The sequence below is a fragment of the Oncorhynchus tshawytscha genome, linkage group LG21, assembly GCF_018296145.1.
Source record: "Oncorhynchus tshawytscha isolate Ot180627B linkage group LG21, Otsh_v2.0, whole genome shotgun sequence".
Lineage (NCBI taxonomy): Eukaryota > Metazoa > Chordata > Actinopteri > Salmoniformes > Salmonidae > Oncorhynchus > Oncorhynchus tshawytscha.
In genome coordinates, this window is record NC_056449.1 from 36813219 (window position 1) to 36837347 (window position 24129).

Below are 24129 nucleotides of genomic sequence, written 5' to 3' on the forward strand. Positions count from 1 at the left end.
GCTGAATGATAGCCTTTAGAAGGATGAACTGGCTGAATGATAACCTTTAGAAGGTTGGACTGGCTGAATGATAGCCTTTAGAAGGTTGGACTGGCTGAATGATAGCCTTTAGAAGGTTGGACTGGCTGAATGATAGCCTTTAGAAGGTTGGACTGGCTGAATGATAGCCTTTAGAAGGATGAACTGGCTGAATGATAGCCTTTAGAAGATTGAACTGGCTGAATGATAGCCTTTAGAAGGATGAATGATAGCCTTTAGAAGGTTGGACCGGCTGAATGATAGCCCTTAGAAGGTTGGACCGGCTGAATGATAGCCTTTAGAATGTTGGACAGGCTGAATGATAGCCTATAGAAGGTTGAACTGGCTGAATGATAGCCTTTAGAAGGCTGAACTGGCTGAATGATAGCATTTAGAAGGCTGACCTGGCTGAATGATAGCCTTTAGAAGGCTGAATGATAGCCTTTAGAAGGCTGACCTGGCTGAATGATAGCCTTTAGAAGGCTGAACGATAGCCTTTGGAAGGCTGACCTGGCTGAATGATAGTCTTTAGAAGGTTGGACTGGCTGAATGATAGCCTTTAGAAGGTTGGACTGGCTGAATGATAGCCTTTAGAAGGTTGGACTGGCTGAATGATAGCCTTTACAAGGTTGGACTGGCGGCTGAATGATAGCCTTTAGAAGGTTGGACTGGCTGAATGATAGCCTTTAGAAGGTTGGACTGGCGGCTGAATGATAGCCTTTAGAAGGTTGGACTGGCTGAATGATAGCCTTTAGAAGGCTGGACTGGCTGAATGATAGCCTTTAGAAGGATGAACTGGCTGAATGATAGCCTTTAGAAGGCTGAATGATAGCCTTTAGAAGGTTGGACTGGCTGAATGATAGCCTTTAGAAGGTTGGACTGGCTGAATGATAGCCTTTAGAAGGTTGGACTGGCTGAATGATAGCCTTTAGAAGGTTGGACTGGCTGAATGATAGCCTTTAGAAGGTTGGACTGGCTGAATGATAGCCTTTAGAAGGTTGGACTGGCTGAATGATAGCCTTTAGAAGGTTGGACTGGCTGAATGATAGCCTTTAGAAGGTTGGACTGGCTGAATGATAGCCTTTAGAAGGATGAACTGGCTGAATGATAGCCTTTAGAAGATTGAACTGGCTGAATGATAGCCTTTAGAAGGTTGGACTGGCTGAATGATAGCCTATAGAAGGTTGAACTGGCTGAATGATAGCCTTTAGAAGGTTGAACTGGCTGAATGATAGCCTTTAGAAGGTTGGGCTGGCTGAATGATAGCCTATAGAAGGTTGAACTGGCTGAATGATAGCCTTTAGAAGGATGAACTGGCTGAATGATAGCCTTTAGAAGATGAACTGGCTGAATGATAGCCTTTAGAGGGATGAACTGGTGGAATGATAGCCTTTAGAAGGCTGAATGATAGTCTTTAGAAGGCTGAATGATAGCCTTTAGAAGGCTGACCTGGCTGAATGATAGCCTTTAGAAGGTTGGACTGGCTGAATGATAGCCTTTAGAAGGTTGGACTGGCTGAATGATAGCCTTTAGAAGGTTGGACTGGCGGCTGAATGATAGCCTTTAGAAGGCTGGGCTGGCGGCTGAATGATAGCCTTTAGAAGGTTGGACTGGCTGAATGATAGCCTTTAGAAGGTTGGACTGGCTGAATGATAGCCTTTAGAAGGTTGGACTGGCGGCTGAATGATAGCCTTTAGAAGGTTGGACTGGCTGAATGATAGCCTTTAGAAGGTTGGACTGGCTGAATGATAGCCATTAGAAGGTTGGACTGGCTGAATGATAGCCTTTAGAAGGTTGGACTGGCTGAATGATAGCCTTTAGAAGGATGAACTGGCTGAATGATAGCCTTTAGAAGATTGAACTGGCTGAATGATAGCCTTTAGAAGGATGAACTGGCTGAATGATAGCCTTTAGAAGGTTGGACTGGCTGAATGATAGCCTTTAGAAGGTTGGACTGGCTGAATGATAGCCTTTAGAAGATTGGACTGGCTGAATGATAGCCTTTAGAAGGTTGGACTGGCTGAATGATAGCCTTTAGAAGATTGGACTGGCTGAATGAGAGCCTTTAGAAGGTTGGACTGGCTGAATGATAGCCTTTAGAAGATTGAACTGGCTGAATGATAGCCTTTAGAAGGATGAACTGGCTGAATGATAGCCTTTAGAAGGTTGGACTGGCTGAATGATAGCCTTTAGAAGGTTGGACTGGCTGAATGATAGCCTTTAGAAGATTGGACTGGCTGAATGAGAGCCTTTAGAAGGTTGGACTGGCTGAATGATAGCCTATAGAAGGTTGAACTGGCTGAATGATAGCCTTTAGAAGGTTGGACTGGCTGAATGATAGCCTTTAGAAGGTTGGACTGGCTGAATGATAGCCTTTAGAAGGATGAACTGGCTGAATGATAGCCTTTAGAAGATTGAACTGGCTGAATGATAGCCTTTAGAAGGTTGGACTGGCTGAATGATAGCCTATAGAAGGTTGAACTGGCTGAATGATAGCCTTTAGAAGGTTGGACTGGCTGAATGATAGCCTTTAGAAGGTTGGACTGGCTGAATGAGAGCCTATAGAAGGTTGAACTGGCTGAATGATAGCCTTTAGAAGGATGAACTGGCTGAATGATAGCCTTTAGAAGATTGAACTGGCTGAATGATAGCCTTTAGAGGGATGAACTGGTGGAATGATAGCCTTTAGAAGGATGGACTGGCTGAATGATAGCCTTTAGAAGGATGAACTGGCTGAATGATAGCCTTTAGAAGGCTGAATGAACTGGTAATGGTAAAGTCATACAACATGTCTTTCTGTAGATCAGGATGGTAAAGTCATACAACATCAATCTAGCTATTTTACATAGCAGCTAGCCTGTCATCTGATACAACTCCAAAAACTACCAGTATCATTCAGAGCTGTAAGTAAATGCAGGACATATCCTTTCATAATGGCCTTATAATCATCAACACCAGATAGTATTGAAATGAATAATACTATAGGCCTAACACCTCACAAACAAGGATTGATCAGCATTTTCACAGGATATTTGGTTGATAATTACATTTAAAAAATTGTTAATATAATAACATGATATGATAATATAGTTAACTGCAATACTACACTATATAATAATACGAATTAATAATTTGTCAGGTGCTTATATTTGTCCTATTTTATTGATACTATTGTTAACTGCAATACTATATAGGCCTAACACCACCCAAACAAGGATTTGTCAGCATTTTCTATAAAACCCAGCAGAATAATGCTTGACTTGCATTTCACATACTAGACTACATGATGACATCACCCAACCGGAATCTCCAGAACTCATACCATGTGAAAGACTGGATGAAGATCTGAGTCATTCCTGCCAAAGATCGGGACTACCAGCTATCATCTCTTGTAGAGATGTGAGCACTAAACACTGTATGGTACTCAGCGGTTATGTCCCAAATGGGACCCTATTCCCTTTTTGTTGCTCTTTTGCACCTCAGTATCTCTACTTGCACATCATCATCTGCACATCTATCACTCCAGTGTTTAATTGCTAAATTGTAATTATTTACCACTGTGGCCTATTTATTGCCTTACCTCCCTAATCTTACCTCATTTGCACACACTGTATATATATTTTTTTCTATTGTACTATTGACTGTGTATTTATCCCATGTGTAACTCTGTGTTGTTGTTTGTGTCTCACTGCTTTGCTTTATCTTGGCCAGGTTGCAGTTGTAAATGAGAACTTGTTCTCAACTGGCCTAGCTGGTTAAATAAAGGTGAAATAAAAAATACAAATAAATAGTGCACTACTATTGACCAGAGACCTATGGCACACTATTCCCTGTACTGTGCACTACTTTTGACCAGAGCCCTATGGAACCCTATTCCCTGTATAGTGCACTACTTTTGACCAGAGCCCTATGGCACCCTATTCCCTGTATAGTGCACTACTTTTGACCAGGCGTATGGAATGGGCGTATGACAAGGCGTATGGAATGACAAGGAGTTTATGGAATGTTTATGTCTAACTCTTTGAAGGGTTTCTGTGTTTTCTCTCCCCCCCCTCCTCCTTCTCCTCCTCCTCTTCCTCCTCCTCCCCTCTCCTTCCTCCTTCTCCTCCTCCCCTCTCCCTCCTCTGTCTCCTCCTCCTCTTCCTCCTCCTCCCCTCTCCCTCCTCCTTCTCCTCCTCCTCTTCCTCCTCTCTCCCTCCTCCTTCTCCTCCTCCTCCTCTTCCTCCTCCTCCCCTCTCCCCCCTCCTCCTTCTCTTCCTCCTCCTCCCCTCTCCTCCTTCTCATCCTCCTCCTCTTCCTCCTCCTCCCCTCTCCCTTCTCCTCCTCTTCCTCCTCCTCCCCTCTCCCTCCTCCTTCTCCTCCTCTTCCTCCTCCTCCCCTCTCCCCCCCCCCCTCCTCCTTCTCCTCCTCCTCCTCCCCTCTCCCTTCTCCTCCTCGTCCTCTTCCTCCTCCTCCCCTCTCCCCTCCTCCTCCTCCTCTTCCTCCTCCTCCCCTCTCCCCTCCTCCTCCTCCTCAGACTTATTCTATTAGCTTCAAGGCTGACAGGTTTACTTCTAAATAAATTACATGGTCTTGGATTTGATCAATTCATCTGGACAGATAAAATTGATTGATTAAACAGTAAAAAAAAATCTAACATCTGAATTCCTCCGCCTAGCTGCCCCTCAGAGAAATGAGATGACTGATGCAGAGAAAGAGTCCCCTAGCTGGATCTGAGTTTTAGGATGAGGGAACAACACTCTCTGTGGTAGAAAGAAACTACTAAATGAGTCATACTTTCTGTATTTGATATTCAGTCTTCAAGACATCAATAACACAAACACTATCAGACAAATAACAGCTACGGAGTTTGTTTGGATCTGACATCTTATTAAAAGCAAAAAAACACAGAGTGTAGCGATGGGGTTTTCAATTTCAATCTACTTGTTTTATTGCCTGATCCCAGATCTGTTTGTGCTGTCTTGCCAACTCCTTTGGTCATTGTCCATGAAAAACTAGGTATGCCAATGACCACAGGAGTTGGCTATACAGCAAAACAGATCTGGGACCAGACTACTACTGACTTTAATACAAGGATAACAGGCACCGCCCATTGGGAATGTTGTAATGCAGTGGCCTTTCAACCCAACAGTTACAACCTGGTGTGCTCTTGGGCCTGTTAGACGATAGATTATGTCAGACTGCGTTAAGGCATGGGGGAATAATTTCATTGTTCTGAATCTGATACACCCCCTTTGGCATTTTTTCCTATTTTATTGTTTTACAACTTGGAATTAAAATGGATTTTTTGGGGGAATTCTATTATTTGATTTACACAACATGCATACCAGTTTGAAGATGCAAAATATTTTTTATTGTGAGACAAACAAGAAATAAGACAAAAAAAAACCTGAAAACTTGAGCGTGCATAACTATTCACCCCCCCCTCCCCAAAAGTCAATACTTTGTAGAGCAACCTTTGCAGCAATTACAGCTCCAAGTCTCTTGGGGTATGTCTCTATAAGCTTGGCAAATCTAGCCACTGGAATTTTTGCCCATTCTTCAAGGCAAAACTGCTCCAGCTCCTTCAAGTTGGATGGGTTCCGCTGGTGTACAGTAATCTTTAAGTCATACCACAGATTCTCAATTGGATTGAGGTCTGGGCTTTGACTAGGCCATTCCAAGACATTTCAATGTTTCCCCTTAAACCACTCGAGTGTTGGTTTAGCAGTATGCTTAGAGTCATTGTCCTGCTGGAAGGTGAACCTCTGTCCCAGTCTCAAATCTCTGGGAGACTGAAACAGGTTTCCCACAAGAATTTCCCTGTATTTAGCGCCATCCATCATTCCTTCAATTCTGACCAGTTTCCCAGTCCCTGCCGATGAAAAACATCCCACAGCATGATGCTGCCACCACCATGCTTCACTGTGGGGATGGTATTCTCAGGGTAATGAGGGATGTTGGGTTTGCGCCAGACATAGCGTTTTCCTTAATGGCCAAAAGCTACATTTTAGTCTCATCTGACCAGTGTACCCTCTTCCATATGTTTGGGGAGTCTCCCACATGCCTTTTGGCGAACACCAAATGTGGTTGCTTATTTTTTTCTTTAAACAATGGCTTTTTCTGGCCACTCTTCCGGAAAGCCCTGCTCTGTGGAATGTATGGCATAAAGTGGTCCTATGGACAGATACTCCAATCTCCACTGTGGAGCTTTGCAGCTCCTTCAGGGTTATCTTTGGTCTCTTTGTTGCCTCTCTGATTAATGCCCTCCTTGCCTGGTCCATGAGTTTTGGTGGGCGGCCCTCTCTTGGCAGGTTTTTTTGTGTTTTTTAATAATGGATTTAATGGTGCTCTGTGGGATGTTCAAAATGTCTGATATTTTCTGATATTTTTTTATAACCCAACCCTGATCTGTACTTCTCCACAACTTTGTCCCTGACCTGTTTGGAGAGCGCCTTGGTCTTCATGGTGCTGCTTGTTTTGTGGTGCCCCTTGCTTAGTGGTATTGCAGACTCTGGGTCCTTTCAGAACAGGTGTGTGGATATATACTGAGATCATGTGACAGATCATGTGACACTTAGATTGCAAACAGGTGGACTTTATTTAACTAATTATGTGACTTCTGAAGGTAATTGGTTGCACCAGATCTTATTTAGGGGCTTCATAGCAAAGGGGGTGAATACATATGCACGCACCACTTTTCCGTTTTTTATTTTTTAGAATTTTTTTAAACAAGTAATTGTTTTCATTTCACTTCACCAATTTGGACTATTTTGTGTATGTCCATTACATGAAATCCAAATAAAAATCCATTTAAATTGCAGGTTGTAATGCAACAAAATAGGAACAATGCCAAGGGGGATGAATACTTTTGCAAGGCACTGTAGGCATGTGGGAATAATTATATTGTTGAGAATCTGATACACAGCTCATTCTTCTGTTTGGTCTGTCTCCATGGATGTGTTGCAAATGGCACGCTATATAGTGCACTACATTTGAGCCTATTCTCTATGGGCTCTGGTCAAAATTAGTGCACTATAAAGGGACTAGGTTGCCATTTGGGACACATCCCTAATGACTTTAATCATTCTCAATACTCCCTCAGCATTAAATACGAACTGTTGTGTACTTGTAGAGAATATAAGAAAACAAAAAGTGTCATATTTAACTGAGGCTGGCTGGCTCTCTTGCTGGTCTGAGAGGAGGGGGTTAAGGTGATGGGAAGGGTTCCTGTGAAAAGTGTTAGTCTAATCTATGAATGGATAATAAACACTTGATCACAATAATTTTAAAAAAGCAGTTAATTGACCTTCATGTGTCTCCTTCTCCTCCTGAAGCGCAGCAGTTCCTTGTGTTGCCGAGCGATGAAGTTCACAGCAGCGTACTCAAGCAGGGCCGAGAAGACAAACAGGAGGCACACGGCCATCCAGATGTCAATGGCTTTCACATACGACACCTGTAATTGGGCAGAAGGACACGGTGGTAAGCAGGAGGAGGACAACAACAACTACATCTCCAGGAGTCGAAGATAATGTACAGTACCATGTCTATTCGGGAAATATTCAGACCCCTTGAAATTTTCCACATTTTGTTACATTACAGTACAGCCTTATTCTACACACAATACTCCATCAATCTACACACAATACTCCATCAATCTACAGACAATACTCCATCAATCTACACACAATACTCCATCAATCTACACACAATACTCCATCAATCTACACACAATACTCCATCAATCTACACACAATACTCCATCAATCTACACACAATACTCCATCAATCTACACACAATACTCCATCAATCTCCATCAATGACAATACTCCATCAATCTACACACAATACTCCATCAATCTACACAATATTCCACAATACTCCATCAATCTACACACAATACTCCATCAATCTACAGACAATACTCCATCAATCTACACACAATACTCCATCAATCTACACACAATACTCCATCAATCTACACACAATACTCCATCAATCTACACACAATACTCCATCAATCTACACACACTACTCCATCAATCTACACATAATACTCCATCAATCTACACACAATACTCCATCAATGTACACATAATACTCCATCAATCTACACACAATACTCCATCAATCTACACACAATACTCCATCAATCTACACACAATACTCCATCAATCCACACACAGTACTCCATCAATCTACACACAATACTCCATCAATCTACACACAATACTCCATCAATCTACACACAATACTCCACAATGACAAAGCAAAAACAGGTTTGTAGAAATTTTTGCAAAACTGAAATATCGTATTTACATAAGTATTCAGGCCCTTTACTTAATACTTTGTTGAAGCACCATTGGCAGCAATTACAGCCTTGAGTCTTTTTGGGTACTGTATGACGCTACAAGCTTGGCACACCTAATGAGTGTCGCTGCACAGCTATTTTCAGGTCTGTCCAGAAATGTTCAATCGGGTTCAAGTCTGGGCTCTGACTGGACCACTCAGGGACATTCAGATACTTGTCCCGAAGCCACTCCTGCGTTGTCTTGGCTGTGTACTTAGGGTCATTGTCCTGTTGGAAGGTGAACCTTCTCCCCATTCTGAGGTACTGAGTGCTCTAGAGCAGGTTTTCATCAAGAATCTCTCTGTACTTTTCTCCGTTCATCTTTCCCTCGATCCCGACTAGTCACCCAGTCCCTGATGCTGAAAAACATCCCCACAGCATAATGCTGCCACCACTGTGCTTCACCGTAGGGATGGCGCCAGGTTTCCTCCAGAAGTGAAACTTAGCATTCAGGCCAAACAGTTCAATCTTAGTTTCATCAGACCAGAGAATCTTGTTTCTCATTGTTTGAAAGTCCTTTAGGTGCCCTTTGGCAAACTCCCAGCGGGCTGCCATGTGCCTTTTACTGATGAGTGGCTTCCACCATAAAGGCCTGATTGGTGGAGTGATGCAGAGATGGTTGTCCTTCTGGAAGGTTCTCCCATCTCCACAGAGGAACTCTGGAGCTCTGTTAGAGTGACCATAGGGTTCTTGGTCACCTCCCTGACCAAGGCCCTTCTCCCCCGATTGCTTAGTTTGGAAGAGTCTTGGTGGTTCCAAACTTCTTCCATTTAAGAATGATGGAGGCCACTGTGTTCTTGGGAACCTTCAATGCTGCAGACATTTTTTGGTACCTTTCCCCAGATCTGTGCCTCAACACAATCCTGTCTCAGAACACTATGGACAATTCCTTCGACCTCATGGCTTTTTTTTTTTCCCGACATGCACTGTCAACTGTGAGACCTTATATAGACAGATGTGTGGCTTTCCAAATCAATTGAATTTACCACAGGTGAACTCCTATCAAGTTGTAGAAACATCTCAAGAATGATCAATGGAAACAGGATGCACCTGAGCTCAATTTTCAAGAATGATCAATGGAAACAGGATGCACCTGAGCTCAATTTCGAGTGTCATGGCAAAGGGTCTGAATTCTTACGTAAATAAGGAATTTGTTTTTCATTTTTAATACATTAGCAAAAATGTCTAAAAACCTGTTTTTGTTTTGTCATTATTGCCACGTCCTGACCGTAGTTCCTTTTTTATGTCTCTGTTTTAGTTTGGTCAGGGCGTGAGTACGGGTGGGCATTCTATGTTGTGTATTCTAGGTTTTGTATTTCTGTGTTTGGCCTGGTATGTTTCCCAATCTGTCACGCCCTGGTCTTAATATTTTGTGTTTTCTATATTTATTTGGTCAGGCCAGGGTGTGACATGGGTTTATTTTGTGTTGTGTTTATGTATGGGGGTTTTAGTAGGTTTTGGGATTGTGGCTGAGTGGGGTGTTCTAGCAAAGTCTATGGTTGCCTGAGGCGGTTCTCAATCAGAGGCAGGTGATTCTCGTTTGTCTCTGATTGGGAACCATATTTAGGCAGCCATATTCTTTGAGTGTTTCGTGGGTGATTGTTCCTGTCTCTGTGTTAGTTGTCACCAGATAGGCTGTATAGGTTTTCACGTTCACGTTCACGTTTGTTGTTTTGTAGATTTAAGTTATTTCATGTATCGTTCATTTTTACATTAAAGAACATGAGTAACCACCACGCTGCATTTTCCGCTTCTCCTTCTACAGACGAACGCCGTTACACAATCAGAGGCAGCTGTCGATCGTTGTCTCTGATTGAGAACCATACTTAGGCAGCCTGTTTTCCCACTATGGGTTGTGGGTAGTTGTTTTCTGCGTCTGTGTTTTACCATACAGAACTGTTTCGGTTTTCATTTTATTTCTATTGTTCTTTTGTATTCTGTGTTCAGTTTAATACATTTATTATGGACACTTACCACTCTGCGCATTGGTCCGATATTTCATACTCCTCGTCAGAGGAAGAAGAAAATCATTACAACTATGGGGTGTGTGTTGACTGATGAGGACAAGAATAAGGCTGTAAGGTAACAAAATGTGGAAAAAGTCAAGGGGTCTGAATACTTTCTGAAGACACTGTATCTGTCTCTAATAATCCTATGATCCTTGATTCATTCATTTGATGTCTGCTACAGAGACAACATTTAACTTCAAACTCTAAGAACTGTCCAGTACACAGTAGTCTGTCTGTACGGTCAATTGGATTGGCAGGACTCTGCTCTGCCTGGGCAGTGAGATAGAGAGATGTATGGAAACCACATCTTTGACCTGGAAATAGGGCTAAAGCTAGACTGGGTTGGCTTGTCAGTTCAGCTGAAGCTTACTATATTTGACAAGTAAATGACCAAGCTGCCCTGGAATGCAGTTTAGGTGGCATTACAGAATGCATGGTTCACAAGACATTGTTCAAATGATGAAAGTCAGCTGCCCGAGACAGACAGAGGCAGACTGTTTTACTTTTTCCTGGTGTTGTTGGATTGTGGGATTTCTAGTCTTCCACACTAGATCAGATATTTTGATGTGTTTTTTTAGTTTTACAGTACTTGATCAATTAAAATGTTTCATTCTTCATCTCGTCATATTGAAAGTATATCACGACAACAGGGGGATAGAAGATAATGAAAGCAAAAAGTAACTTTTCGGTGGCGGCTCGATTTGTTGAGTAAAGACAGAGTAAAGGGTGACTGAATGTTGTTGTCATTCAAAATGGCCCCCTCTCCTCTCCTTCCCTCCCTGTCACCAATGCAGCACCGAGTCAGTGAGGCGTGGAAGAGGGCGAGCAGCCTGCGCTGTGTGCACCTACGCTCAGCCGTGTCGTGTGATCATTATTGTGACAGCTGAACTGCATGCAAATCACGGTTCACTTGTTCAATTTTCCAGAGAACATGAATCACCTAATGTCAACAAACAAAATGGAAGGATACTTTTCCAGGACATAATTATAAAATACTAGTCCATCACGCAATGTCCCTCTTCATTTTTAATCTGAAAATCCTTTTTTTTCTCATGTTGACTTAGTTTGACCATCTAGGACAATAGACAGAGTGTGGTTGGTAGTTCATCTAGGACAATAGACAGTGTGTGGTTGGTAGTTCATCTAGAACAATAGACAGAGTGTGGCTTGTAGTTCATCTAGGACAATCCTCACCTTGGGGAGGGAGACTCGGGAGCCGGAGCTCTGGGTTAGGGAGTTTGTCTCACCTTGGGGAAGGAGGCTCGGGAGCCGGAGCTCTGGGTTAAGGGAGTTTGTCTCACCTTGGGGAGGGAGGCTCGGGAGCCGGAGCTCTGGGTGGTCATAGTGAGCACGGTGGTAATGCCCAATCCCACTCTGGCAGGTGCAGCGTCCATGTTGATCCAGAAGGACACCCAGGACAAAATGACAATCAGAAGGCTGGGGATGTACATCTGAATCAGGTAATAGCCCATCTGCCTCTCCAGATGGAAACGAGCCTCAATACAAGTGAACTTTCCTGCACAGACAGAGGAGAAGGCAGTGGTTCAGTATTATAGAGGACAGAGACAGAGGAGAAATCAGGGGTTCAGTATTATATAGAGGACACAGACAGAGGAGAAAGCAGGGGTTCAGTATTATAGAGGACAGAGACAGAGGAGAAGGCAGGGGTTCAGTATTACAGAGGACAGAGACAGAGGAGAAAGCAGGGGTTCAGTATTATACAGAGGACAGAGACAGAGGAGAAATCAGGGGTTCAGTATTATACAGAGGACAGAGACAGAGGAGAAAGCAGGGGTTCAGTATTATAGAGGACAGAGACAGAGGAGAAATCAGGGGTTCAGTATTATACAGAGGACAGAGACAGAGGAGAAAGCAGGGGTTCAGTATTATAGACAGAGACAGAGGAGAAATCAGGGGTTCAGTATTGTAGAGGACACAGACAGAGGAGAAATCAGGGGTTCAGTATTATAGAGGACACAGACAGAGGAGAAAGCAGGGGTTCAGTATTATATAGAGGACAGAGACAGAGGATAAATCAGGGGTTCAGTATTGTAGAGGACACAGACAGAGGAGAAATCAGGGGTTCAGTATTATAGAGGACACAGACAGAGGAGAAAGCAGGGGTTCAGTATTATAGAGGACAGAGACAGAGGAGAAAGCAGGGGTTCAGTATTATAGAGGACACAGACAGAGGAGAAAGCAGGGGTTCAGTATTATACAGAGGACAGAGACAGAGGATAAATCAGGGGTTCAGTATTATACAGAGGACAGAGACAGAGGAGAAATCAGGGGTTCAGTATTATACAGAGGACAGAGACAGAGGAGAAAGCAGGGGTTCAGTATTATAGAGGACAGAGACAGAGGAGAAATCAGGGGTTCAGTATTATAGAGGACACAGACAGAGGAGAAATCAGGGGTTCAGTATTATAGAGGACAGAGACAGAGGAGAAATCAGCGGTTCAGTATTATACAGAGTTAAATAGGCAATATAGTCTATACTATGATATATTACAATATTATTACTACAATACAGTCTACATACTATGATATACTATGATATATTATATTATTACTACAATACAGTCTATATACTATGATATACTATAATATATTATATTATTACTACAATACAGTCTATATACTATGATATACTATGATATATTATGTTATTACTACAATACAGTCTATATACTCTGATATACTATGATATATTATATTATTACTACAATACAGTCTATATATTATGATATGATATATTATAATATCATTACTACAATACAGTCTATATACAGTCGTGGCCGAAAGTTTTGAGAATGACACAAATATTAATTGCTGCCTCAGTTTGTATGATGGCAATTTGCATATACTCCAAAATGTTATGAAGAGTGATCAGATGAATTGAAATTAATTGCAAAGTCCCTCTTTGCCATGCAAATGAACTGAATCCCCAAAAAACATTTCCACTGCATTTCAGCCCTGCCACAAAAGGACCAGCTGACATCATGTCAGTGATTTTCTCGTTAACACAGGTGTGAGTGTTGACGAGGACAAGGCTGGAGATCACTCTGTCATGCTGATTGAGTTCGAATAACAGACTTGAAGCTTCAAAAGGAGGGTGGTGCTTGGAATCATTGTTCTTCCTCTGTCAACCATGGTTACCTGCAAGGAAACACGTGCCGTCATCATTGCTTTTCACTTGAAGGGCTTCACAGGCAAGGATATTGTTGCCAGTAAGACCTAAATCAACCATTTATCGGATCATCAAGAACTTCAAGGAGAGCGATTCAATTGTTGTGAAGAAGGCTTCAGGGCGCCCAAGAAAGTCCAGCAAGAGCCAGGACCGTCTCCTAAAGTGGATTCACCTGCGGGATTGGGCACCACCAGTACAGAGCTTGCTCAGGAATGACAGCAGGCAGGTGTGAGTGCATCTGCACGCACAGTGAGGCAAACACTTTTGGAGGATGGCCTGGTGTCAAGAAGGGCAGCAAAGAAGCCACTTCTCTCCAGGAAAAACATCAGGGACAGACTGATATTCTGCAAAAGGTACAGGGATTGGAGAGCTGAGGACTGGGGTAAAATCATTTTCTCTGATGAATCCCCTTTCCGATTGTTTGGGGCATCTGGAAAAAAGCTTGTCCGGAGAAGACAAGATGAGTGCTACCATCAGTCCTGTGTCATGCCAACAGTAAAGCATCCTGAGACCATTCATGTGTGGGGTTGTTTCTCAGCCAAGGGAGTGGGCTCACTCACAATTTTGCCTAAGAACACAGCCATGAATAAAGAATGGTACCAAAACATCCTCCGAGAGCAACTTCTCCCAACCATCCAGGAACAGTTTGGTGACGAACAATGCCTTTTCCAGCATGATTGAGCACCTTGCTAAGGCAAAAGTTAGGCAAAAGTGATAACTAAGTAGCTCGGGGAACAAAACATCGATATTTTGGGTCCATGGCCAGGAAACTCCCCAGACCTTAATCCCATTGAGAACTTGTGGTCAATCCTCAAGAGGCGGGTGGACAAACAAAAACCCACAAATTCGGACAAACTCCAAGCATTTATTATGCAAGAATGGGCTGCCATCAGTCAGGATGTGGCCCAGAAGTTAATTGACAGCATGCCAGGGCAGATTGCAGAGGTCTTGAAAAAGAAGGGTCAACACTGCAAAAATGGACTATTTGCATCAACTTCATGTAATTGTCAATAAAAGCCTTTGACACTTATGAAATGCTTGTAATTATACTTCAGTATTCCATAGTAACATCTGACAAAAATATCTAAAGACACTGAAGCAGCAAACTTTGTGGAAATTAATATTTGTGTCATTCTCAAAACTTTTGGCCATGACTGTACTATGATATATTATAATATTATTACTAGAATACAGTCTATATACTGTGATATAATATGATATATTATATTATTACTACAATACAGTCTATATACTGTGATATAATATGATATATTATATTATTACTACAATAAAGTCTATATACTATAATATAATATGATATAATATATTATTACTACAATACAGTATATATACAGTATATATACTATGGTATATATACTGGTATATATACCATAGTATATATATATATATACTATGGTATATATACTATGATATAATATGATATATTATAATATTATTACTACAATACAGTCTATATACTATGATATATTATAATATTTGTATCTAATATTTTACTGTTGTTGCTGCTGTGTTAAGATCTACTGTTATCATTACTGATGTACTGTGACACATCATCTAATCTTTCTGTTCTGCATGTCTCAAGAACACAAAGAAGAAAGATAACTGCAGGCAAGGCGATGGCTATTCAAGCTCCCTTTCCACATGGCTGTGGGATAGCCTCAGTGCTGAATTGCCTGCTAACTGAATTATCTTCCTATTTCCCTGCAGTGTTGGAAGAGACGGAGGCAGAGGCCTGGAGAGAACATCAGTTTGACAGAGTGACTGTAGGTAAAGTACCCCCTACATTCAAATGTAACACACCACTATAGCTGACAGGTGTTATGTTGTGGGTGAACCCACTGCAGCTGACAGGTGTTATGTTGGTTTAATTCCAAACAGCACCCTATTCCCTATATAGTACACTACTTTTGACCAGGGCTCATAGGCAGGCGGGTGACTAGGGTGCCATTTTAGACATAACCCAGAACAGAAGCTAAAAGAGGGCATTATAAACTCATGATAGGTATCCTCTTTCTTTTTCATGCTGACTGTGTGATGTAAGCACTAGGGGTGTCTTGTCTGTCAGAGTGGCTTTGATGCTCCAGATCGCTGACCAGCCATTTAATTAGCTTAGATCCATGGAAGACAGCTGTCTTTGTGTTGAAGACTTTCAATTCAATGTATTGTTTTGGATGTGGAGAGAGATAGACATGGAGGGAGGCTACAGCGTCATTGAAATGGATTTACAGCAGTGATACACTTCAGGGCTTTTAAGTACACTCCATATTTTAAATCGATGGTCTCGCTATGATAGGGGAGTATGCGAGAGAGAGAGAGATGAGAGAGAGAGAGAGAGAGAGAGAGAGAGAGAGAGAGAGAGAGAGAGAGAGAGAGAGAGAGAGAGAGAGAGAGAGAGAGAGAGAGAGAATCATATCATATCAATCAAATCATATCAATCAAATCATATCAAAATTATATCAAATCATGTCATACCATACCATATCATATAAAATCACATCATATTAAATCATATCAAATCATATCAAAATGATATCATATCAAATCATATCAAAATTAAATCATATCAAATTGAAATGATAAAAAATCATATCACATCATATCAAAATTATATTAAATCATATCATACCATATCATATTAAATCATATGAAATCATATCACATCATATCATATCAAAATTATATCATATCATACCATATCATATTAAATCATATCAAATCATATCACATCATATCATATCAAAATTATATCATATGAAATCATATCATATTAAATCATATCAAATCATATGAAATCATAGCATATCATATTAAATCATATGAAATCATATGAAATCATAGCATATCAAATCAAATCATATGAAATCAAATCATATGAAATCATATATTATCATATGAAATCATAGCATATCATATTAAATCATATGAAATCAAATCATATGAAATCATATATTATCATATGAAATCATATCATATCAAATAATATCCAAATTATATCATATCAAATCATAGTAGAAAATAACAGTACACCTATTTTTCTTTCTATTACCTTTTGTGTTTCTCTCACTCCCTATTCTATTTTAGATTACATCTAGACTGGCTTTTAGTCTCTGTTTAGATTCCATCTAGACTGGCCTTCAGTCTCTGTGTAGATTCCAACTAGACTGGCCTTCAGTCTCTGTGTAGATTCCAACTAGACTGGCCTTCAGTCTCTGTTTAGATTCCAACTAGACTGGCCTTCAGTCTCTGTTTAGATTACAACTAGACTGGCCTTCAGTCTCTGTTTAGATTACAACTAGACTGGCATTCAGTCTCTGTGTGAGACTGATGAGGTTGAGTGGCCAGATGGTTTTCAGTGAATAACGGGGCCATTTTGGGACTAAGCTCTGATTGGTTTCGGTCCTTTCCCCCCTTCTTTCTCCCACTCTGTGTTCCAGTATTATGTGTCCTAACAACGCACCCTGTAATGTCTATGTTATGCTGTTCTCAGACAGTTAACAAAAGACCAACATAGAGAAAAATAGTTTAGTTTAACATACACCCCCCCCTCCCCCAAAACAAAATAAATAAATATGAGGCAGAGGTAGCCTGAGAGGTGAGAGTTTAGTTTAAAACACAACCCCCAAAAAAAAAAAAAAAATAAATAAATGTGAGGCAGAGGTAGCCTAAGAGGTGAGAGTTTAGTTTAACATACACCCCCTCCCCAAAACAAAATAAATAAATATGAGGTAGAGATAGCCTGAGAGGTGAGAGTTTAGTTTAACATACACCCCCCCCCCAAAAAAAAATATATGAGGTAGAGGTAGAGGTAGCCTGAGAGGTGAAGAGAGACAAACCTACCTGTGTTGTAGTGCTTGGTACAGTATCGCAGGTCTTTCTCCTCTTTCAGTATAAACTGAGGTAACGTCAGCCCGTCTGCGACCTGCACGGCTCCCTTCTCATCCCACTCAAATATGAGATCATTCATCGTATAGCCGACTGGATGGGAGCAGTTTGAAACAAGATCATTATTACCACAGTATTACTACAGTCTTACTACCACAGTATCACAGTACATTCAAGCTGTTTGTAAGAGAGAAAAAAACAACATCATTATTGACAATGTGGTATGATGAAGGTTTAAATGCCTTGATCAACCAACTCTACCGTAGCTCCACAGTGTTCATACAGAAGCAATACATGTTGTTTTCATTCTTCACACCTGAGAACAATAAGTCAAGAAAAAAGACAATGCCATCATTTCCAAAGAGAGGAGGTGGGGAGGGACAAGCCAGTGTTGGCTGGTTAGAGCAGGTTGGAGGAGGTTGGTCCCCCCTAACTCCCTCCCTGTCCCTTCCCTATATCTGCTCTCTGCTGCTGGAGGGGCCTGTGTAAATCACTGGGCCTTTCATCATACTGTCCTCCAGACCAGGGACACATCCATTTCACCAACACAAAATAAATACTTTCCCCCTACCCTACCCTACCTGTGTGTGTGTGTGTGTGTGTGATAACTGTGTTCCTAAAGGATAATGGAATACTCACAACTCTCCAGCTGCATGATACAGGTCTGTACGTCCATTGGGAAGTTCTTCAAGTCCATGGGACAGGCCAGGACCAGTGTTATTCTGGTCACATAGAATAGAACACAACAGAACAGAACAGAACAGAACAGCATAAAACAGGAAAGACCAGAACAGAACAGACTGGCCAGGATCAGCGTTATTTTGTTAACAAGTTTAAATAGAAGAGAAAGGAATATAATGGAATATAATAGAATGGAATAGGACAGAATGGAATAAAATAGAATAGAATGGAATAGAATAGAATGGAATAGGATAGAGTGGAATAGAATAGAATAGAATGGAATATGATAGAATGGAAAAGAATAGAATGAAATGGAATAGAATGGAATGGAATAGGATAGAATGGAATAAAATAGAATAGAATGGAATAGAATAGAATGGAATAGGATAGAGTGGAATAGAATAGAATAGAATGGAATATGATAGAATGGAAAAGAATAGAATGAAATGGAATAGAATGGAATGGAATAGGATAGAGTGGAATAGAATAGAATGGAATAGAATAGAATGGAATAGGATAGAGTGGAATAGAATAGAATGGAATAGAATGGAATAGAATAGAATGGGATAGAGTGGAATAGAATAGAATGGAATAGAATAGAATGGAATGGAATATGGAATATGATAGAATGGAAAAGAATAGAATGAAATGGAATAGAATGGAATGGAATAGGATGGAATAGAATAGAATGGAATAGTGGAATAGAATAGAATGGAATAGAATAGAATGGAATAGGATAGAGTGGAATAGAATAGAATGGAATAGAATGGAATAGAATAGAATGGAATAGGATAGAGTGGAATAGAATAGAATGGAATAGAATAGAATGGAAAAGAATAGAATGAAATGGAATAGAATAGAATGGAATAGGATAGAGTGGAATAGAATAGAATGGAATAGAATAGAATAGAATGGAATAGGATAGAGTGGAATAGAATAGAATGGAATAGAATATAATGGAATAGAACAGAATAGAATGGAATAGAATATAATGGAATAGAATAAATGAAATATTATAGAATGGAATAGAATGGAATGGAATAGGATCAAATGGAATAGAATAGAATGGAATAGGATAGAGTGGAATAGAATAGAATAGAATGGAATAGAATGGAAAAGAATAGAATGAAATGGAATAGAATATAATGGAATAAAATAAATTAAATATTATAGAATAGAATGTAATGGAATAGGATAGAATGTAATAGAATGTAATAGGATAGAGTGGAATAGAATAGAATGGAATAGAATAGAATATAATGGAATAGAATATAATGGAATAAAATAAATTAAATATTATAGAATAGAATAGAATGTAATGGAATAGGATAGAATGTAATAGAATGTAATAGGATAGAGTGGAATAGAATAGAACGGAATAGAATATAATGGAATAGAATAAATGAAATATTCTAGAATGGAATAGAATAAATGAAATATTCTAGAATGGAATAGAATAGGATCGAATGGAATAGAATGGAATGGAAGAGAACTTTCTAGAACACATCAGGTCCATAGGACAGGCCAGGATCAGTGTTATTCTGGTCACATAGCTTCCATCATTAAACTAGGTAATAATGTTGGTAACACTTTACAGGCACTTATAACAACATGTTATATGCATGTGTACACCTTTATAATGTCATATAATAAGGTTTATAGTATGTCTTCTTGTGTTATTGTTATAAACCACTAGCACAGCATTACAGGAGTAGCAGGGTAACATATTGTTCTAACTGCAGCTATACTTCCTGTCATGATGGCCTTTAATATAAAAGGTTACATTACACACCTCAGACATTCTTCCCCTCATGACAAACACCTTCCTGCTAGCCATGAATGTGAACCTCATCCCCAAACAGACTGGCTGCATCTCCATGTTACTGTTCACACCGCGAGTATAGAAAACAGCTTTAGAAGAGGCAGCCATTCATGCTTCAACCTAGACGGCTGCTGTTACTTTTATCTTGAGATAGGTAGGTGAGGAGCAGGTCTATTGGTTGCATTGCATTCATAGTTTACTTATACCGCAGTGTGATATCATCACCGTTACACGACAAATGTTATTTATAAGGTTTATTTTTTCAATCAGAAAATACACTATGGCAGGTTTTCTTTAGCGCGGGGTCAGGTGAGCTCAAAGCGATCTAATGGGTTCATTTGATGGTGTCAAGGTAAGAGATGAGAAGGACTCTTCTCACTGCCTTCCCATGGCTGTTTATAAGGATCCAATTCCCCTCTGCCTGTCCAAGGGTTGAATACTAGGCTTGATAACAGATCAAATACACTGCAAACATGCTCACATTTTAAGGAGATCATTTTAGTTGTTGTTTGTATGTTAATTTATGTTTTGTTTCTAGCATAAGCAATATAGAGACAAATCAGAGAGCATCTGTCAGCCATAGGTCTAGGTCCGGATAGACATTCATCTGTCAGCCATAGGTCTAGGTCCGGATAGACATTCATCTGTCAGCCATAGGTCTAGGTCCGGATAGACATTCATCTGTCAGCCATAGGTCTAGCACCGGATAGACATTCATCTGTCAGCCATAGGTCTAGCACCGGATAGACATTCATCTGTCAGCCATAGGTCTAGCACCGGATAGACATGAATCCGTCAGCCATAGGTCTAGCACCGGATAGACATGAATCCGTCAGCCATAGGTCTAGCACCGGATAGACATTAATCTGTCAGCCATAGGTCTAGCACCGGATAGACATGAATCTGTCAGCCATAGGTCTAGCCGGATAGACATGAATCTGTCAGCCATAGGTCTAGCCGGATAGACATGAATCTGTCAGCCATAGGTCTAGCACCGGATAGACATGAATCTGTCAGCCATAGGTCTAGCACCGGATAGACATGAATCTGTCAGCCATAGGTCTAGCATGAATCGTCAGATAGACATGAATCTGTCAGCCATAGGTCTAGCACCGGATAGACATGAATCTGTCAGCCATAGGTCTAGGTCCGGATAGACATGAATCTGTCAGCCATAGGTCTAGCACCGGATAGACATGAATCTGTCAGCCATAGGTCTAGCACCGGATAGACATGAATCTGTCAGCCATAGGTCTAGCACCGGATAGACATGAATCTGTCAGCCATAGGTCTAGCACCGGATAGACATGAATCTGTCAGCCATAGGTCTAGGTCCGGATAGACATGAAAGCCATAGGTCTAGCACCGGATAGACGCCATTAATCTGTCAGCCATAGGTCTAGCACCGGATAGACATGAATCCGTCAGCCATAGGTCTAGCACCGGATAGACATGAATCTGTCAGCCATAGGTCTAGCACCGGATAGACATGAATCTGTCAGCCATAGGTCTAGCACCGGATAGACATGAATCTGTCAGCCATAGGTCTAGCACCGGATAGACATGAATCCGTCAGCCATAGGTCTAGCACCGGATAGGTCAGCCATAGGTCTCAGCCATAGGTCTAGCACCGGATAGACATGAATCCGTCAGCCATAGGTCTAGTCCGGATAGACATGAATCCGTCAGCCATAGGTCTAGCACCGGATAGACATGAATCCGTCAGCCATAGGTCTCGGATAGACATGAATCTGTCAGCCATAGGTCTAGGTCCGGATAGACATGAATCCGTCAGCCATAGGTCTAGCACCGGATAGACATGAATCCGTCAGCCATAGGTCTAGCACCGGATAGACATGAATCCGTCAGCCATAGGTCTAGCACCGGATAGACATGAATCCGTCAGCCATAGGTCTAGCACCGGATAGACATTCTGAGAAATTAACAAGACGAAGATACAACAAGAAAAGAATAGCATACCGAATACTATACAATACGTTCCCATTTTTTGAAATCCTTAGTAGCTTGTTGTCAGTCGTAACCTCATGGAAATTGGCGCCTTTTTCATTGGCGAAGAACAAATCAGGTTTCCAGATAGAGTCCAACATAGATGGGTCCAGGTCAAGAGAGTCGTCGGGGTATTCACTATAGGCCAGCCTGGGGTCGTTCCATTGCTGCCTCAGGAAGATATTCACTCTGTAGTCCTGGGGAGAGAACAGTTCAATGTCAATAAGTGTATCAGATTATCAGAGAAAGGCCAAACTATGTCAGTGCATTGCATCGCCAGGACTCAGGGAGGTTTGATTGGTTGGTTGATTGATTGATTGGTTGATTGGTCGGTTGATTGGTTGGTTGGTTGATTGGTTTGTTTGTTTGATTGTTTAATATAATCATTAATTTCTCGGATAAATGATTGCACAAGACATGGGGATCGGTTTCCAATTCTTTCGATCTTAAAAACCCTATGCATTTTTATTGAATAATGCTTAGTTAAACTAAAGACTCTATGTAGGTTATTGGGCTTTCCAGTTGTAGATTGTTTATGCCAATCACTCCAGTCTGAGTAGCAGTAGCACTCTTAAGCCAGGAGATAAATAATGGTCCTGGTGGTTCATCATGTAAATGTCCTTAAGAAGGCCATTCAATAGAGCTGTGGCCTATAGGCACAACCGTCCATCGTAATTGTCAATTATTCTACAGAACGAGCGTGCCGTTATATCATCCCATAACGACCATTAAGCTGTCTAGGCTGTAATGTAGCGAGGCATGATATATCAGTCGACTGAGGGGACAGCAGGTGACCTTTCCAATGGCAATCAACCACAACATTAGAAGGACATTGTCGTGCAATTATCTCACTACACACAGATAGACCTGTTTCGTTATTAGGGGAATTTTGTTTGAAAAAAAAATGAAGAGGTTTTACGGAGAAAAAAAAGATCAACAATTCTAGAGTCTAGTCTATGATTAGAGAATGAGGTCTAGTCTGACTATGATTACAGAATGAGGTCTAGTCTGACTATGATTACAGAATGAGGTCTAGTCTGACTATGATTACAGAATGAGGTCTAGTCTGACTATGATTAGAGAATGAGGTCTAGTCTGACTATGATTACAGAATGAGGTCTAGTCTGACTATGATTACAGAATGAGGTCTAGTCTGACTATGATTACAGAATGAGGTCTAGTCTGACTATGATTACAGAATGAGGTCTAGTCTGACTATGATTACAGAATGAGGTCTAGTCTGACTATGATTACAGAATGAGGTCTAGTCTGACTATGATTACAGAATGAGGTCTAGTCTGACTATGATTACAGAATGAGGTCTAGTCTGACTATGATTACAGAATGAGGTCTAGTCTGACTATGATTACAGAATGAGGTTAGTCTGAATATGATTACAGAATGAGGTCTAGTCTGACTATGATTACAGAATGAGGTCTAGTCTGACTATGATTACAGAATGAGGTTAGTCTGAATATGATTACAGAATGAGGTCTAGTCTGACTATGATTACAGAATGAGGTCTAGTCTGACTATGATTACAGAATGAGGTTAGTCTGACTATGATTACAGAATGAGGTCTTCGTAGACCTTTTAATTATTTAAAATAGCAGCAATCTAGATACTAAACACACAGGTGGAATATGAAAATATCCCCCCAACAAAGGATAAAATAAAAAAAATGTCAGAGTCGAGGCCGTTTTGGTTCCAGGTAGAACCATTTTAGGTTCCATGTTCTATCGGGAATCAACAAGGGTTCTTAATTAAAAGGGTTCTCCAATTGGGGACAGCCCAAAAAAACTTTTTAGGTTCTAGGTAGCACCTTTTTTCTAAAAGTGTAGAGACCATGGGAGTTGAGCTACTACAGACACATGCAGCAGCCATTCGACCAAGAATATATTTGCAGTCCAAATGGCACCCTATTCCCTATTTAGTGCACTACTTTTGACCAGGGCCCTATGAGGGTGCCATTTGGGATGAAGTCTATCTATCATCTACCTCAGTAGTCTTGCAGATGGAGAGAGATTGCAGACTGGGAAACACTGCTAGTTTACCACAGGGGCATTCATTAGGCCTTGGTTTGTTGCCAACATAGAAATATAATTACTAGAACAGGAAATCTCCTGTTCAAGTCAATGTTTGGTGATGGGTGAATGGGCGGCCATATTG

The 24129-nt window shown here is 40.9% G+C and overlaps 1 protein-coding gene across 5 annotated transcripts in view; it reads right to left on the reverse strand.

The window, feature by feature from the left end:
- LOC112220587 (glycine receptor, alpha 1) overlaps positions 1 to 24129 on the reverse strand; it is a 90098-nt gene that overhangs the window by 12185 nt on the left and 53784 nt on the right. For all 5 annotated transcript variants that reach the window (XR_006079598.1, XM_042303437.1, XM_042303439.1 and 2 more), the window contains 5 exons: positions 21934 to 22157; positions 18090 to 18172; positions 17406 to 17543; positions 11659 to 11873; positions 7307 to 7453 (listed from right to left, as the gene is read on the reverse strand). Coding sequence is in view for 4 of the 5 variants with exons in the window: in XM_042303437.1 (XP_042159371.1) it covers positions 7307 to 7453; positions 11659 to 11873; positions 17406 to 17543; positions 18090 to 18172; positions 21934 to 22157 (807 nt within the window). In the remaining variant the exon portion in view is untranslated. The remainder of the gene's footprint in view (positions 1 to 7306; positions 7454 to 11658; positions 11874 to 17405; positions 17544 to 18089; positions 18173 to 21933; positions 22158 to 24129) is intronic.